The sequence below is a fragment of the Thalia democratica genome, chromosome 1 (genome assembly GCF_965202585.1).
Source record: "Thalia democratica chromosome 1, ktThaDemo2.hap1.1, whole genome shotgun sequence".
Taxonomy (NCBI): domain Eukaryota; kingdom Metazoa; phylum Chordata; class Thaliacea; order Salpida; family Salpidae; genus Thalia; species Thalia democratica.
In genome coordinates this window covers 58,729,691-58,747,826 of record NC_139165.1, presented here as the reverse complement: position 1 = coordinate 58,747,826, position 18,136 = coordinate 58,729,691, and the positions used below count along the sequence as shown (strand labels likewise).

Sequence of the window (18,136 nt, the reverse complement as noted above, 5' to 3'; positions counted from 1 at the left end):
TACATCAATAACTATTTCTTTAAATTTATTGTACATCGACAACTTTATTATTTGACATTAAGGAATATATTTTGCTTTTGAAAATTTAAATATGTTTTAAGATATGGCTAATTTTTTCTTATCACTAAAATATAGATATCTTTAGTAACTAACTGTTCAAAATATAGATTTAATCGTTTGCTAATAAAATATTTCTTTCCATTATAAACCCAGTTGAAATGTGTTGATTCGGACCCGGTATGGACCTTTGCTCTAGTCGGTGGACCCGGTACGGCATCGCTTGTACATAACAAGCGAGATTAATTCGACATAGAAATTTGTGAGACACTCAGTTTATAAGAAGTTATATCCAGAGATAGCTAAACAATTAGGATCCAAAAAATTACAAAGTTTAAATTTACACTGAGATTATTAAAAAACAAACTGTTTTAAGCATTAGGTATTGTATAAAATAATTAAATGTACAAAACACAATAGAAAAAACTATTTATTCTACAGATTAATGAGCAACAAAAACTTCATAAATGTTTAGTTTCTTTCGGGGTACAAAATTTAAATAAAAAATATCGAAAAGTACATTGCATTTTTATTGAAATAGAAGTTTTTCGATACACGCTTTTCATCTACTATTGTGTATAACTAAGCTATAGAATATAATATTAACAGTTATAAAGGCTTGATAACAGATACGTCATAATGAGTTTAAATAAAAAATCTAAAATAAATACTGCAGAGATAAGAAATTGGTAAAATGAAGCTTACAAGACTTGTTAAGCATAATACAAAAAATAAATTAACGATGGTTTAAATTAATTAACCGATTTAATTAAACGATGGTTAATTAACCGATTTGCGAATTATTTATAAATCTTTAAATTGTTAAGCATAAGTAAGTAATTAGAAACTTAAGATGGTAAAAGGATATTACATTAAAGAATATACTTACAATTTTCAAAATTATATAAACGTAAGTAATAACAATAAAACGCTTGGGTTAAAATATAATTATCGGAATTTAGTTAATGTACTTATTAAAAATAAAAAAAGCTAAAGTATTAAAGAATTAAAACTTCAGAACAAATACATTAAAATATCACTTACGCAATTAAAAAATAATTAAAGTAAACTAAGTAAAAAATTTAAAATAAAACTAAATAAAAATAATTATACCAGTTTATACAAGTCAGTATTGTAAACAAACTTTTGTTTACAAAGCTTAGGCTGATACATTTTTATAAAGAGAGATTCTAAAAAGTTTTAAATGAGATAATGTTACGTTCTTTAATTAAAATTGTTATCATTACAATGTTTGGAGTATTCCGGGTAGTTTAGTAAATGATCTCAAATTTCCGAGGGACTTTTAGTAGGTTTATTACCTGTATTGGCGATCCAGTTTTTGATACATGCTGATACCTTTTCAGATGGAATCTCTGAGAACAGAGTTGCCACTTTTTTTTTTTGCAATTTTTCTCCTAGTTTTAAAAATTTCCTTAAGGTTTTCAAAAGTAAGCATATTTGTTTGTTGTTAGTCTAAAATTAAGTTTACGGTTAAAATCTGTATTAAATATTATAAAAACATTAAAAAGATACTGTAAAGCTACTTTAAATGTGTTTTTTAATAAAAAAATTTTTGGTGATGACAATTTTTTTTATCTATATGATAAAGTTTTTGTGTCAAATCGAAACTTTTTTACTAAACATGTAAAGTTTGTTTAAAATTCAAGGTTTTTTTTTAAATTTCTAAATTCCAGGTTTTTTGGTAACCCTGTGAATAGTAGTCTTAATGTTTATACTGTCACAGTGACACTTAAAATGATAGATAACGTTATTCTTTCATCGGAATCAAAAGGATCGGAAGTAACATCTTTAAATATTCCATTCAAAGGTTTTCTAGTGAAATGAGTAGTTCGAAAATTAACTGCTCCAGATATACTACTGATTGTGTGTTGTACTTTATTTTCCAGAAACTTATTGTTTTTATAGCCTTTTTATTATTACTTACATTTAAATTATTTTGAAATTTGTATGTATATACTTTAATGTTATATCCTTTTACCATCTCAAATTTTTATTTACTTACGTATGCTTTAAAAAGTCTTGTAAACTTAATTTAACCAATTTCTTACCTAAACAACATTTACTACAGATTTATATTTGAACTCATTATGATATATAATTTGTCAAGCCTTAATAATTGTTAATATAATATTCTATAGCTTAGTTATACACAACAGTAGTTGAAAAGCGAGTATCGAAAAATGTACTTATACATAACTTATAGATAAGGGCATAGGGGCTGGTGGTCCACCTTGATTTTTGCAAGTCGATCTTGTTTTGTAGAGTTCAATCTGAGCTACCAGACATTTTACCGCTTAACAAAATTCATAGTAACTTTCGAGATACAAGCGGTCAAAGTCGGTGACTTCAATATGATACTTGAAAAGGCGTAAATCATAAAAGCAAAAAAAAATACATCTATATTAAAAATATATCTTTTCCTTCATTTTTTAATTATTCTTTAAATTTTTACAGAAAGTCTTTTACTAAAACTTAATTACATAGAATGCAGGAATTTTTTTTTATTTTAAAAAATAAAAAGAATAAAAACTAAATAACAAAAAACACCTTTCATTTTATCTAAAAACTTTATTTTTATATTTTTTAAAACGCAACACTCAAAGTCTTTAAACCTTTAAAAGGAACGTTTCGTAAATTTAGAGGTCTCTAGCTTAAAAATGAAGAGAAGATATATTTTTAGTAACTTTTAAAATTTATGAGAAAATTGACCATGAAAAATTAGCGGTCCATACGTTTGTATCGAAAATTTTTACAAAAATTACAAAATCTCAAAGGTTAAAAAATGTTTAATACTAACAAAACTGGCTTGTAGTTTGTACTTAAAGCTTTCATATAAGAGCCCCTTATAATAAAAATGTTGTACCACATTTATAAAAAAGTTGTACCCCTTATGGCCTTAATAATTTTCATTGATTTGAAAATGAGATTTTAAACTAGTTGAATTCGTTTTTTTTTACTAACATCTGGACTCTAATTATGAAATATGGATCCGTTCCTAACTAATCTAGATCCGGAGTAAGTCGGATTTTAACTTTTAAATAGATCTGGATACGGTAGATCACAACTTTAAACAATAACTTTTATTGAACTCTTATTCGTAAAAACAACAACATGATTTTAATTGTAGTAATTTAACCTTATAAAAGATTTGACACTAAGCATGTACTTTTTTATTAAATAGAGATTAAATAATAGTATTAAAAACACACTGGTAAATGTATTTACTGACTTTCATTTTTGTTAAAATTAGTCAAACTATTTAATAAAATACTTATAAACTAGAGCATACAAAACTTCCTAATGATATTTTTTAATTTTAGTACGCAAACAGTGTTTTGCTTAAAAAGCTCATCAGTGCTTAAACTAAAATACTAAAAAAATTTATATTTGAGAGTCATGGAAAATGGATGGTAATTTAAAATACTGGTATAAAAACAAAATTTAATTTAAACCAAAACTATTGTCTTAAGATTAAAGTTAAATGACTAATTTAGTAAAAAATGGTAAAATTGTAACTTTTAGAAAGGCTGAGGTTATAAGATCTATAAACTTTTGATAAAAATACATATCTGAGGTTTAACTGTTCAAAAATATAACTGTTATTAACAACCCAGTTGAAGTGTGTTGATTCGTTAACACACAGTAACATATGTTGGTACAATAACGGAAGATTACTGTACAATTTGTTTTTATCTGAGGTTTAGACATTTCAGTTTTAGTTAGCTGTTTCAAAAATACTGTAATATGATTGGAAGTTTGATTATTGTCTAGTAAATGATGGATTTCTATAGTATAAGGTATTAAATTCATCATATTTCATACTATCTGCTTTGAATTTTTTTTTTTTTTTTTTGAAAAATTAAATTTTATTTAAGTGGTATCTTAGTAATTAATCGCCAAAAATGTAAAAATAATAATCAGCTATAATAAAAACTAAGTTGTTTTTTTTTATTATTATATTTGACTTTTGTTTTACTTTTTCTGCCTCAAAATTATCAAGATACAACTTAATCAAAATTTAAATTTGCAAAAAAACACAATAGCATTAAACTTGTATCAAACTTTTTAGATTTTTACTAATTTTCAGTTGAACAGCTCTATATTTTTAAAACAACCAATTTAAATTGAACTTTAAAAAACTTCAGCTTTGCATGTTTGTCAAGAATTAATTAATCTTATACCCCATAGTCTTTTTTTCAAATTATGATTTCACCATTAATTACTAAACTAGTCACTTAAGCTTAATATTAGGATAATAATTTGATTTTGTTTTTAAAGTAAATATTCGTTTGTGTTTAAATTTTTTTTTGTTTAATACCAGTATTTTGAATAATCTGTTAAATAAATATAAATTTTCAATGACTTTTAAATAATTTTTTCAGAATTTTAGTTTAAGCTCTGATGAGCTTTTTGAGCAAATAACTGTTTCCGTAACAAAACTAAGAAAAAAATTAACTAGTATTTATTTTAAAATTTATTGTAGAAGATCTTTCATTAACATTTTTTCAAAACGACAAAATGTATATGTAGCATATAAAACTTAACACATGTTCGACTTTACGCTCGCAATAATTCTAGAACTCTGACTGTTTTATCTTGATTCCTAATATATGGCTTACATACATTATACCTTACACTTGAAGTCGTATCTAGAAAACCATTATAATTTAATCTAGAGTACGCAAAATCAGTTTCCATGACCCAATAAACCTAAGATGTTAAAAAACATTTGTGACAGTTATAAATTGTGAAAAATTAACACAAGTAATAAATAATTTGTTACTTTCTGCTTAAATAACAATATTAAAGAGCAGTTTATAGCCCACTGTTTAAATATTCTGTTTATTCTTTAAACTTTTTACAGTAAACTTCGTATATTGTTTATAATAAAATCAAAAACTTCGGTATTGTTGGTAGTATATCTGGTACAACCAGCATGACATGGTGAATAGTAGCTGAAACCGTCATTTCCACATACTGGGTAATAAATATAATTGCTACATTTGCACAGAGACGTACACGAATTGACATCTTTGGATCCAATCGTTGAGAGTTTGCTGAATTTTTTTTTATGTTAAATTAGAAAGAGTATGGCATAATTTTAGACATACTAAAACTGTTAATAAAATACAGTTTTACTAGCCTTTACGTAACAAATAGTTTTTAAATTAAACTATTAATAACATTATTTATACAAAAAAAAAACAATTATTGTTTAATTTGCATAGTGTTTTTAAATCCAGTTAATAGATTACTAAAACATTACCTCATATTACGTAAATACTTTGAATAAATAATAATTTTGATAATAAACTTAGTCTGGCGAAGACTTGAGTCATGAAACTTCATTCTCGAAGCATATGTAAAATATTGTTTTGTTTATAAAAAAAAAACATTATCCCTTTTATGTTGCATAGTATAAATTAAAGAAATGATACTATTACTCATAATTACTAACTTTTAACTGCTAACCAACAAGTACTTAATGCTACTTTAAATAAACTAGACACAACAACTTAGTGGATGAATCTATTAAAAAACATAAACTAATATTATATTAACTATACTTCTCATATAAAAAAATACCAGAGAATTTAAATGAAATCAAAAAATATATTATGTCCAATAAAAAGTATTTTTAATATTTTTTTAACTAATATGACAACTATAAAAACTTAAACTTTAATAAAAATAATATATTTCTAATAAAGGTTATTGTTTAATCAAATATCAAAATATGAAAACAAATGATAAATTGGCATGCAGTTTTAACAGATATATATCGAATTATTGTGCATGAAAATGCTTCTGTAGACTTCAGGGAAGTAACTTCGGGCAGGCGATCTCACACTAAAAACTGTGATTCGTTTAAAAGTATTTAATTGAATGTTAAGCTTGAATGCACTTCTATAGATTTTACAAACGTCGCGTTCTTATGTTGATATTTTTTAACACTCGACATTCAACATTAAAACAATGAAATAGCAATGAAAGATGAAACACTACCCCTTTCCACTTGCTAAAAAGAGATTTTCTACTCTACCCTTCCTCCTTGCTGGTCGCAAAGATATGAAAATATATTCTCATGACAGACTGTGCCTAAATCTAATCGATAAACAGCAAAACATACGGAGTGAATTTATATATATAATTTAGAAAAATAAGATTTCAAAAATACTGGTACACGTGTTTCATTAGACTAGACGCCTTAATCTTCAGCCAGCTAAAATTAAAATAAAAAGCACTTTGCTAAACATAGAAGCAAAAGTTATACAAAAAAACAAAAAACAGTATGACATAATATTGTGCATTACAATAATTCAGTACAAAAATCGATCTACCATTTAACTTTCAAACAACTAAAAACTAACATAAACAACAGTTAAGTGACTATAAAATACTTCAAAATTTATTGTATTTTAAGAGGAGCTTTTTCATTTGTCGACAAGACGATATGAATTCACTCTTCTTATTTAAACAACCTTAAATTTAACTAAAAACTTAAAAATAAATGATAGGATTAAAAGACTTCTGTTAAAAAACGCATATACATAACGGTCAAAGACCATAAAGAAAATTTCTTGACACATCCCAAGTGTAGATTAATCAATACTTCTAAGTACGATGTAGGTCGCATAGTTAAGGTAAAGATTGACTGCATTAATAAGGCTGTGCGTTTAAAATCTAAACTTATGCAGTGGATTGATACAGACCAAGTCTTAAATTGGTTCACTGGTTTGGAAAAACAAACGTACAGCTTTTCAAGTTTGATGTAGTTGATTTTTATCCTTCTATCAGCGAAGAATTGGTAATAAAATCACTAAGATTTGCTAGTAATTATACTAGCGTACCTACTGAAGACATAAGTCTAATAAAAAACGCATGTAAATCAATACTTTATGAACAAGGAAACCTGTGGCAAAAGAAGAGAGCAAATAACACCAGCTCTCTTTTTGATGTAGCGCAGGGATCGTTCATGGGTACAGAGTTATGTGAATTAGTATGACTTTTTTTACTGGGCGGGTTAAAAATATCTTTGGTTTAGAAAGAGTTGGGTTGTACAGGGACGATGGTCTAGCTGTACTGCCCAATTCTTCTGGCTTTAAAGTTGAAAGGCTAAAAAACAAACACACTCCTTCTTCAAGTCTAAGGGGTTACGAGTCACTATTGAATCACCAATGTTGACGACTGACTACTTGGATGTGAAGCTCAACTTGTATGATCTCTCCTATATGCCTTATAAAAAGAAAAACGCAAAAATTATGTACATAAATAAATGTTCTAGCCACCCAAAAAATATTATAAACCAAATACCAAAAATAATTAATCAACGTTTAAATAAAAGATCAAGCAACGAAGGATATTTTTTAAAGACCAAGCGAGATTACGAATTAATAATGAAAAAATGCGGTTACAAAGATAAACTTAATTTTGAAACAACGGAGCAAAAAATCAAAACGACCAATAAAAATAAAAGAAAGCGAAATATTATTTAGTATAATCTCCCATTCTGTAGTTCAGTCAAAACAAACATCGGCAGAGAAATAATAAATCTAATAAAAAAACATTTCAACAAAAATAATCCATTAACAAAGATCTTTAACAAACATAATATGCGAATCGGTTATTCATGTATGGCGAATTTGGAGAGATTAATTAAGTAACACAATCAAAGGATTTTAAACAGAAGTAATTTAATTAAAAATCAGTGTAATTGCGCTGGTGGCTGTAAATATGATTTGAAGGGGGGTAATTGCCGTTCAGAGAACATTATTTACAAGGCAACAGTTAACTCTGACCTTAAAATGAAGTTCTACATCGGCTTATGCTCCACTCATTTCAGATTTCGGTATGCTAACCATAAACAATATTTTAAGGGTGGTGTATACGAAAATGAGACTGAGCTTTCAAAGTATGTTTGCGGCCTAATGCGCGAAATCATTGATTTTAGATTAACTTGAGAGGTGATAAAAAGAGCACAGCCAATGGCAGATGGTAATAACCCTGTTTGTCGGCTGTGCTTAAAAGAATTAACAGTCGTTATGTATGCGTTAAAAAAGGAAGGTTGTTTAAATAAGAGGAGTGAATTCATATCGTCTTGTCGACATATTAAAAAGCTCCTCTTAAAATACAACAAATTTTGAAGTATTTTATAGCCACTTAACTGTGGTTTTTGTGAATTTTAGTTGTTTGTTTGGTTAGATGGATGATCAATTTCTGCACCGAACATTTTTACTGTACAATGTTCAATTCATACGTCATACTCTTTTGTTTTTTGTATTACTTTTGCATATCTGTTTACCAAAGTGATTTTTATTTTTAATTGAACCAGCTAAAAATTAAAGACAATCTTTTTTGTTTTTATGAAATGTATGTACTGGAATATTTTAAATCAAGTTTTCCTAATATATTATATATATAGAAAAGTTATTTAACTTGATAAATCGAATCTTTCACACTGAGCCCACCTTAAGGGCTTTATTAATAAAAAAGGTTTATTTCAAGATGTAAAACTTGAATTTCATAAAAGTCATAATCTATTTATGCTAAACTTTTTAATTTTCATTTGTGTGTTTTGTTTTGTGCTTTATTCTTAACTTGTTTTGAAGCTGATGAGTGCATAAGCACAAAATTCGAGTCCTTCAAGTGTTACATCTTTAAATAAACCATTATATAATTATATAGATAACATATAATAATAACAAATTAACACAGCAATCGCTTTTTGTAAAACTAACACATGTTTCTGTGTGTTAACAAGTTAACACTTTTCAACGGAGCTCTGTAAACAAATGAATACTGTAAAGAAAGAATAAAAGCTGAAGTAGGTGTACGTGTGAGTTTATTGAAAATAAGAACAATTACTACAGACTACTGAAGATTGTTGTAATGGTTAATAATAGATACAATGTGTAATGATAATTCCGACTGTTATAAAACTATATAATATTCGTAGTTATTAAATCTAAATTATATGAGAGTAATACTTTTATAAACCTATAGATTATTGTATCTATTATTAACCATTAATCTACAATAATGTATAATAATTATCCTTATTTTTGTTAAACATATGTATACACCTACTTTAGCTTCTATCTTTCCTTACAGTATTTATTTTCTACAGAACTTCGTTAAAGTATTAACTTGTTAAAACACGGAAACATGTCTTAGTTTAATAAAGAAAGAGTATCATTATATATTTCAGTGAACTTGTTTCAGCAGGATCTCTATTAGCAAACAATCAATTTTAAATTTTGAATATTTATATAATATATAAAAAAAATTTACTCGCCATAAAACTAATTTAAAAGTATTTTAGATGATTACCAATAAGATAATAAAATAACTTTAACAAATGGTTTTAAAACTCTAAAATATTATTGTTATTAGCAGTTATCACAAACATGTAATACTCTTTACCAGAATTTTTAACTTAAAAATCTTTAACATTATGATATAAAACTAAAAATTAAATTAAAATAACTGGCATAAAACAAAATATGATATTTTAAGTAATAGTATATGCATAAAAAAATCAAAATTGAAATAACTTTTTTTTAGCAAAAAAGAAACATTACTCAATTGCCATACCTAACCAAGCCAAATGATACAATACTTTTAAAAGTAGATAGTCTGTGTTGGATAAAAGATACTGTAAAGCTACTTTAATGTGTTATTTAACATACATAGTTATTGATGATAGCAAAAATTTTAACCTATATAATAGGTTTTCCGTGTCTGACCAAAAATTTACTACTTAACATAAAAAAATTGTTTATAATTCCAGGTTTCTCCAGATTTTGTTCAGAATCCTTAAACTTCAGGCTTTTTAGCTTAAATTGCCAAACTGTTGGTTTAGTGGCTATCCTGTACATTAATAAAGTTATTATTTTGAAAAGGAAATTCAAAAAATTATCAATTATTTCAAGAAGTTTTTTATTGAAACCTTATCTAGTTTAAATAACTACAAAAACTAACTTATTACTTAAACCATTTGAAGCAAACTGATGATCTCCACAGTCTAGGAAGAAAGCCATATGAGGAAAAGTTGAGAAAAAGTACACAACGAAACAACATTTTACCGCTACATTGCCTGAAATACGAGATGTTGACATTAAAACTGCACCACTTATCAATCCTAGAGAGGCAGCTGGCACCCCAACTGCTCCTGTTTAGTATTACAGGTATGGATTAATTAAATTGTAGAATAACATATTAGAACTTATACTAAATAGATTGCTTCATATTATCATATTAACTACTGATTAGAGGTTTATTAAAAACAAACTGTTCTATTTTCTATTTTATTATATTTAATAAGCGTTAGACTGCACCCACGACCATCACCAGTTTACTAGACCCACGACCACCAACAGTTTACAAGACATATTTGCCAGAAACCGCTATTTGAATCTAAAAAACTGGCTAGGCACATTATCATTAAAGCATTCGTACAGTTAAAAAAATTAACGCAACTAAATCATTCTCAACTTGACATACATACGTATAGAAGTATAATATATAATTTTAAAAATATAACAAAACACATTTCTTTTTTTTTCTTAAATTTATTTGAGATCTTTCGTAAAAAGTCTTATCAAAAATTGTATTATACTAAATTAAACTGAAATGAAAATAAAATAAGATTATAATGTAGTTTAAAGTTTTAAAATATAAAATGACGTAATAAGCGAATGTAAAAACTAACTAAATGCTTATACTGTAGAACTTTGCCGTACCAATAAAACTCGTTAGATTAAATCTAATAAAAATAAACCAGCGATAAAAATGAAAATATAACTACACTCAAAAAAATTTATGAGAAACTAGTTACTTCAAAATTACTTAATATAAGGATTTAAAAAGTCTAGTATGGTATACGAACTTTTTCTGCTTACACAAACTAGGCCTTAAAGATTGAATGCATGAATCTTCTAGAATATGTAGCTTAAAAGAGTTCTCCGCTCTAAATAAAACCGAAAAGTTCTCTTTTTTAAAGTTTTTAGCACACTCCGGATTGTACAACAAATGTTGCCCAATCACCGAGAAGTATTTTTTTGTAGGTTTCTCGAATGACCATCAAACCAGCTTTTCAAGATGTTCGGAACATGCTGATCGATTCTTACGTGAAACCTTTGAGATGTTTTTCCCACGTAGTCACTACCACAGTGACAACTATTTGTTGGACAACCATGAGTGTGCAAAATATTATCAAAAAGTTTTAGTTAGAGCGGAGAACTCTTTTCAGCTACATATTCTAGAAGCTTTATGCTAGGGGTGGGCAACGTACGGCCCGCGGGCCGGATCTGGCCCGCAGAGTGAAAATTACCGGCCCTCAATAATTTTTTAAATTTTAATTGGATCCGGCCCGCAAATTAAAATGACCGACTCGTGAGCAAAGTGACAGGCCCGCAAAGGCCTTTTAAAGTATTAAAAAAAATTATCAAGTTTTGTATCATATTTTAACTTAACAAAATTGTAAGAATTTGACTTAACATGTTTGAAAATGGCTTTTCAAATTAGGGTGTACAAATAAATACACTATTCTATTTTAATATTTTGTGTTGTTCTAACTTAGTTGGAATATCTTTTTGTCAAATTACCCCGAGCAAAGTTTTTAAATTAAGTACGATATTTTACATACGTACCTTTGTCAATTACCATGTCAATTCTATTTAAAGACACTATATAACATCTAACATATTTCCTCTACATCTTAAGTTGTCAGATTTGAGAAAGTTTTGTGAATTAGAAGGATTCAAAAAAGTAATCAACCGTATCCATAAAGTTAGATTCGAGCCGGATCCAAAACTTTTATTTAAAATATAAACTGTCCGGATCCGAATCTTGATTTAAAATTAGTATCAAGTGGGATCCAGATAAAACTTTCAAATTAAGATCCGGCCGGATTCGGATATAAAAAGTCGTTATCTGGCTGGATCCGGTAAATAACTAATTCGAAATGCTCCGGCCCACGAAAGACTAACTTTTCCCGGATCCGGCCAGTTGATTAAAAAACGTTGACCACCCCTATTTTATGCATTCAAATTTCAAGGCAAAGTTTATGAAAGCAGAAAAAGTTCTTATACCAAACTAGACTTTTTAAATCCTTATATTAAGTAATTTTAAAGTAACTGGTTTCTCGTAAATGTTTTTTAATTTTTTTAAATGTAGTTATATTTTAATTTTTATGGCTGGTTTATATTAGTTTGATTTTAATCTAACGAGTTTTATTCGTACAGCAAAGTTCTACAGTGTAAGCATTTAATTAGTTTTTACATTCGATTATTACGTCATTTTATATTTTAAAACTTTAAACTACATTATAATCTTATTTCAATTTCAATTCAGTTTAATTTTGTAAAAAACTAATTTTGATAAGACTTACTACGAAAGATCTCAAATAAAGTAAAGGAAAAAATTGAAATGGGTTTGGTTATATTTTTCAATAAGTTATTCACCGTAAAATAGCTGTTCAATTTTAATATATAAGTATTTTTTTGTAAACTTAATCAAATATTTTATAACTATAAAAAAATTAAAAAACCTAATTGCAAAGAAAATTTTGAACTACCTAATTTGTCAAGTGCAGGGTTTATAACACTTTTTCATAAGGCCCACTTTAAAGAAATAAAAAAACTATGGCCCCCTCCAACAATATTTCTAGGAAAACTAAAATTAAATACGCCAATAACTTTTTTTGCTGTTTATCATCAACTCTAAAATATCTAGTGTAAGTTTCAAATTATGGCATTGCGGCTCCCCCTTTTACAGCTGATTGACACTATAAGTTTTAAAACTACCATTACATACGCCTAAGACCTTTTTTTGCTTCATCATCAGCTCCACAATATCTAGTGTAAGTTTCAAAGTATGGCCTTGTCAAGCCCGTTTACTAAATATGTCCCTATGCTGCTTATTGCCCCAAAGGGAGCCATATGGCTTACTTTGAGAAACCCTGATCAAAAGTTTAGAAAAACAAAATATGGTCAATTTCGTTAATTACAGGTTTAACACTTATTAGAGCAGGGTTTCCTAAACTTTATTTCATAAAGAAAATTCCTTTGGAGAAACTAAAAAAAACTATGGCCCCCATTAACAAGATTTCTCATAAAACTAATCTCAAAAATGCCTATGATTTTTTTTTGCTCTTCATCATCAACTCTAGAACATCTAGTGTAAGTTTCAAACTATGGCTTCATAGCCCCCTTACTAATCAAAGCACCCAAAGGGGACATATGTCCCATTTTTGAAAACCCTCCTTAGAGTAAAAACACTAGCCTGAAGCATTACAAACTTGTCTCAGTTTCAGGGTTAAACTTACAAAAAAAAGTCAACTAATAAAATTTTTAAGCAGCAAGGGAAGAAAACTACAAAAGCTTAAGAAAATAGTTTAAAATTATCTTTAATGTTGAGCATACTTTGAGTCAAATTTTGATACTAATATAAATGACTTTAGCAAAAATAGAAATAGCCTGAGTCAGATGAGTGAGTAAAAACTTCAAACCGGCTAAATTAATTTAAACAGTTAAACTATATTGAGTTAGCCAGAGTAAAAGGATAACACTTATTATTCAAATACTAATAAATTAAAATTATCATGTAATAACCTGGTGTAACATTAAACATAAAGTCTCCTTATTCAAAAAACTTGGCCACATCTCAATGCCTCATCATAAAACAAAGTTTTGTACTAACAAAATTTAAACTTTAACATAATACTATTTTCTAAATTACTTTTTATACTTCATTTAAAGTAATATTAAACTATCATATTTAATTTACAATAATTATTTTAAGCTAGATATATTTTTTTAACATATGTATATACAAGTAAAATTAAATTTAAGTATTCATTAAGTAAAGAAACAACAACTAACCGAACAACTTCGCGGCACCTGAAGATGAAGTTCCAAAAGCTGCTTCAGCATACTTGGGGCCAAAAGATAGAAACCCTTGTATGACATTAGCGGCAGCACAAGCAGATAACAAGAAGAGCATATAGTTTTTGTTCAATACTATTTTCCAAATGTCCCTTTTAATTATGTAACAAAAACTGTTTATTTGATCTTAATTTTAGACAATATGTTAGTCAAATAATGATTTTCGTCAATTTCTATCATATATATATATATTTTTTTTTATTATTATATAATTTTTATTATATATATATATATATATATATAGAAATAACATACACAAAATAAACTTTTGCTTGGTACAGCTGTTTCTGCGTTTAATACGCGTCCTCAGCCAAGTTTTATTCAATGAAAAGCAAACTTGTAAGTACAGCAATAAAATTATACAAAATTAGGTATTACGTAATAATAGATAGTTGATTTTAGACAAAATTATTAACAGAGTTTTTAGATAAATTGCTTTCTATAATGTATGCATCCAGTTTGTAATTCGTTTCTTTTGTTTAAAGATTCAGATTTCTTAACTTTTAAAATTTCGATTTTTTCCGCATTGCACAATTTACATCCGTTTTTTAAACTGTATTTGTTTTTCGTTCTTGTTAATATTTCCCACTGAATTTTAAAATTAACTTCGTCATTTTTTAATTTCCAAATGTACTGCGATAAAGTTGTCGTATTTTTATGTTTTTCGTGTTTGAAGCTGTACTTGTGCTTTGTGTAGCGGTTCTTGAACGATAGTCCAGTCGACCCTACATAAAACTTGGTCTGGTTATCAGTTATGACTGTCGCTTTATATATAACATTTTCCATCAGGCAACTTCCATTTACCGGGCATTCTTGTTTTTTGCAGTCACACATTCGCCTCTCTTTGTACTGCGTGTCTAACATCTTTCGATTGTGTGCCATTATAAGTTGTTTCATGTTTGGCATGCAGGAGTAGGACACTTTTAGTGTCTTCCTGTTAAAAACTTTACAATATGGATGGTTTTCAGTAAAGTTCTTGTCCACAATCTCTAGGAAGCGCTTCCCAACCTGTGTTGCCACACTTTTGCAGAATGGAGCGCTGAAATATAAAATATTTCTTCTCCTTCTTTTCTTGTTGTTACCCTTCTCGTTTTTGTGGCTATAGGCTAACTCGTGATCGTATCCACTTTCTCTTATAGCTTCCTGGTATTGTTGGGTTGTTTCCTTAAAAATGCTTTGACTGCTAGAAATCTTCTGGAGGCGGTTGTTCACTGCAACCGGTATGTGTTTTAACACATGCTCTGGATGGTTTGACTTGCTATTCACATAAACCGTATGCGCATTTGGTTTTCTGTACGGCTTATGGCTTTCATTTTGAAGATCTAATGTTACATCTAAGAAGTCTGTTACAAACAGATTGGCTTCGATGGTGACATCAAAACCAATGTTTTTAAAGACTTTTCTTAGATGTTTGACTTTTCTCTCCATATCTGGTCCCGGTAGGATGTCCACCACTGCTAAACCATCGTCACGGTATATACCAAAATTACCATCTCTAAAGATCTTTTCCTTCTTCAATTTATCTAAAATGTATAGGCCAACCAGTTCGCAAATTTCTGCGCCATGAAAGCTTCCCATTGGTACATCAAAGCTGTTCTTGTTATGCTTTTTTGACCATGGTTCACCCTCGTGGAACAGTATTGATTTACAGCAATGTCTGATTAGCTCTTTTTCATTTTCCGTGATTTTAGTTAGGCCTGCAGCAAAATTGAAGGAGTTTTCCAAAATTGTTGCTGAGATGGCAGGATAAAAGCTCACTATATCAAATTTGATAAACCTTGAAGTTGGTTTATTGCTTAAGCTATTGAACCAGTTCAATACCTCGTAAGTGTTTTTCCATTGTATTAAATTACTTTTTGATCTTATAAAATTGTTGATTCTATCTAAATTAGTTTTTGCAGGTTTGCCAATAAAAGTTTTTGCTGGATTAATTATTCTACAACTTAGTTTATTTGGGAAGTTTGGTTTATGATCTTTTAAAGTAATGTAACATTGTTGTTGAGAAAGTTTGGGAATTTTACCTTTTATTTTGTTTTTCAATACTATTTCCTTTGCTTCATTATTAATTTTTTCGATGAGACTTTTTTCCGATTTTTTGTATGTAGATGTAATGTTTTCTGTAATTAATTTCTTATATTTATCCGGACTGATTTTGTATAGGCTGTTAGATTTATCTGCAAAAACAAAAACTTTTTTGGTGGATCTTATTTCCTTTAAGTCTTTGTTAAGTTTGCGGGTAAAAGAATTTTGGTATTTTCGGAATTTTAAATTATTTATTAATTCGTAAAGGTCGTTTTCAAAATTTGTTAAAAGTTTATCCTCGGGAGCTCGTTTTTTTGTTGGAAATAAGCCGTCATAATCTGAAACTATATATATATATATATATATATAGTTAGCTTAACAGATGCTTATATAACTTTAAATTTTAATTGTACTATTATTGCTCTTGTAACTTTAAACGATGTAATAATGGCTTTTCAAAATTTAAATGTAAACTCAAGAAAAAACTACAACATATATATGCCCTATCATCTATTTAGCGTAATTTATTAAGATTATTTAAAAAACATTCTAGAAAGTTTATTAGTATAAAAACTTAATGTTTCTTTATTTTGAGCAACAAAATTATTTTTATTTAAGATAGATGTAGTAATATGCATCTTTCAACCAATTAGTGGAACTAATACTTATCGTACCTTAATGTGATTAAAATATATATTTTTTACAAAATAATAAAATAATTTACTACTAAACAAATTAAAAGAAAAATCAAAACAAAAACTTATGTTAAATGTTTTTATTAATCTTGATTCACCAGATCCAAGTTAGTAGACAAGTTTAGAGTCTTAACAAAAAAATGTATAATTTATTTTTTTCTGGCAGAAAACCTTTTTTTTATAGAAAATTAAGTTATAAACTTATAGTCAATTTCTTTATTTTATTGATACAGATCAAACTATAGCGAAATCGCATATTTTATTTTGAAAATAATAAAAATTAACAATAATGCTACAAATAAAAATAATAATAATGCTATAATAAAGAAAAAAATAAACACTTGTTAAAACTTTTGTATTAATTGAATTTTTTTAATTTTATTAACAATATAATATTTCACTCGCTTGAACCTAATCAAACGAGATAATCAGTTGAATAAAATCTGTAATTTATTTTTACATAAACATGCAAGAAGACATTAGGCTAAACTTTAAATAAAAAGCTATAACAAAAAACCAAATAAAACTTATAGTTTAAACCTATCAATCTAATAAATCATAATTTTATCAGGTATATATTAAAGAAATATATATTGTAAGTAAAAAGTACACGAAATTTTTGGACTGAAAGAATAATTGATACTTTCTATTAGAAAGAGTATATTTTTATGAATTGCGTATATAAAACGGAGTTTTACTGTCGATTACGCGTTAGTTTATTAAAAGTCTACTCAAGTGATTCAAGTCAAAGTAATTTAACGGATTGAGTCATAATTATATCACCCTTCAATTGTGGAGTTCTAAGTATGACATGGTTTGAGAGACCACTATTAAGATGAACAGCGTTTGACTTACTTGCCAACTTCACTTACCTGAGATAACTTAAAAACATGTTTATCTAAGAACCGACTCTAAGAGACCCGTTTCGCTTTGAGTTGCATCACTAATAAAAAGTTTGTGGAAACTTTTTGTCGTTTCTTTTATTATTGTTAACGTGTTTAAAGTTTTTATGAAGTTTTTCTATAAGTGATTGATTATTTACATGGTTTAAAACGAGACAAGAAAATTTGATTTGAAAATGTGTTATCTTAAAAAAACCATATATAAAAATAAAAAACCTACTTGTGTGGTGAAGAATGTTAAATAGTTATTGCTACTACATTCTTTTGCTGCCAAACCCAGAATTCTAGAATCATTGTTTATTAGAACTCGCGAGCCGAAAATTTGTAAAAAACGAAATTTCTACAACTTAAAACTTTATAAATAGCGTGTTTTTAGTATTATTATTGTCGTTTTTTGTAATGTATTTTTTAATATAGTTTCAAGTAGACTTCTACTATTTTAAATGTCTTTTTTTAACAATTTTGTCTTGAAAATAACTTTAAATTACTAAAG

At 27.5% G+C, this 18,136-nt stretch overlaps 1 protein-coding gene across 1 annotated transcript in view; it reads right to left on the bottom strand.

Moving 5' to 3' along the window:
* The window catches only part of LOC145849172 (solute carrier organic anion transporter family member 4A1-like), a 94,509-nt gene that overhangs the window by 26,040 nt on the left and 50,333 nt on the right, over window positions 1-18,136 (bottom strand). The window contains exons 11-13 of the mRNA XM_082954271.1: window positions 13,962-14,116; window positions 10,060-10,249; window positions 4,979-5,135 (exon numbers count right to left, since the gene is read on the bottom strand). Of these exons, the coding sequence (XP_082810397.1) occupies window positions 4,979-5,135; window positions 10,060-10,249; window positions 13,962-14,116 (502 nt within the window). The remainder of the gene's footprint in view (window positions 1-4,978; window positions 5,136-10,059; window positions 10,250-13,961; window positions 14,117-18,136) is intronic.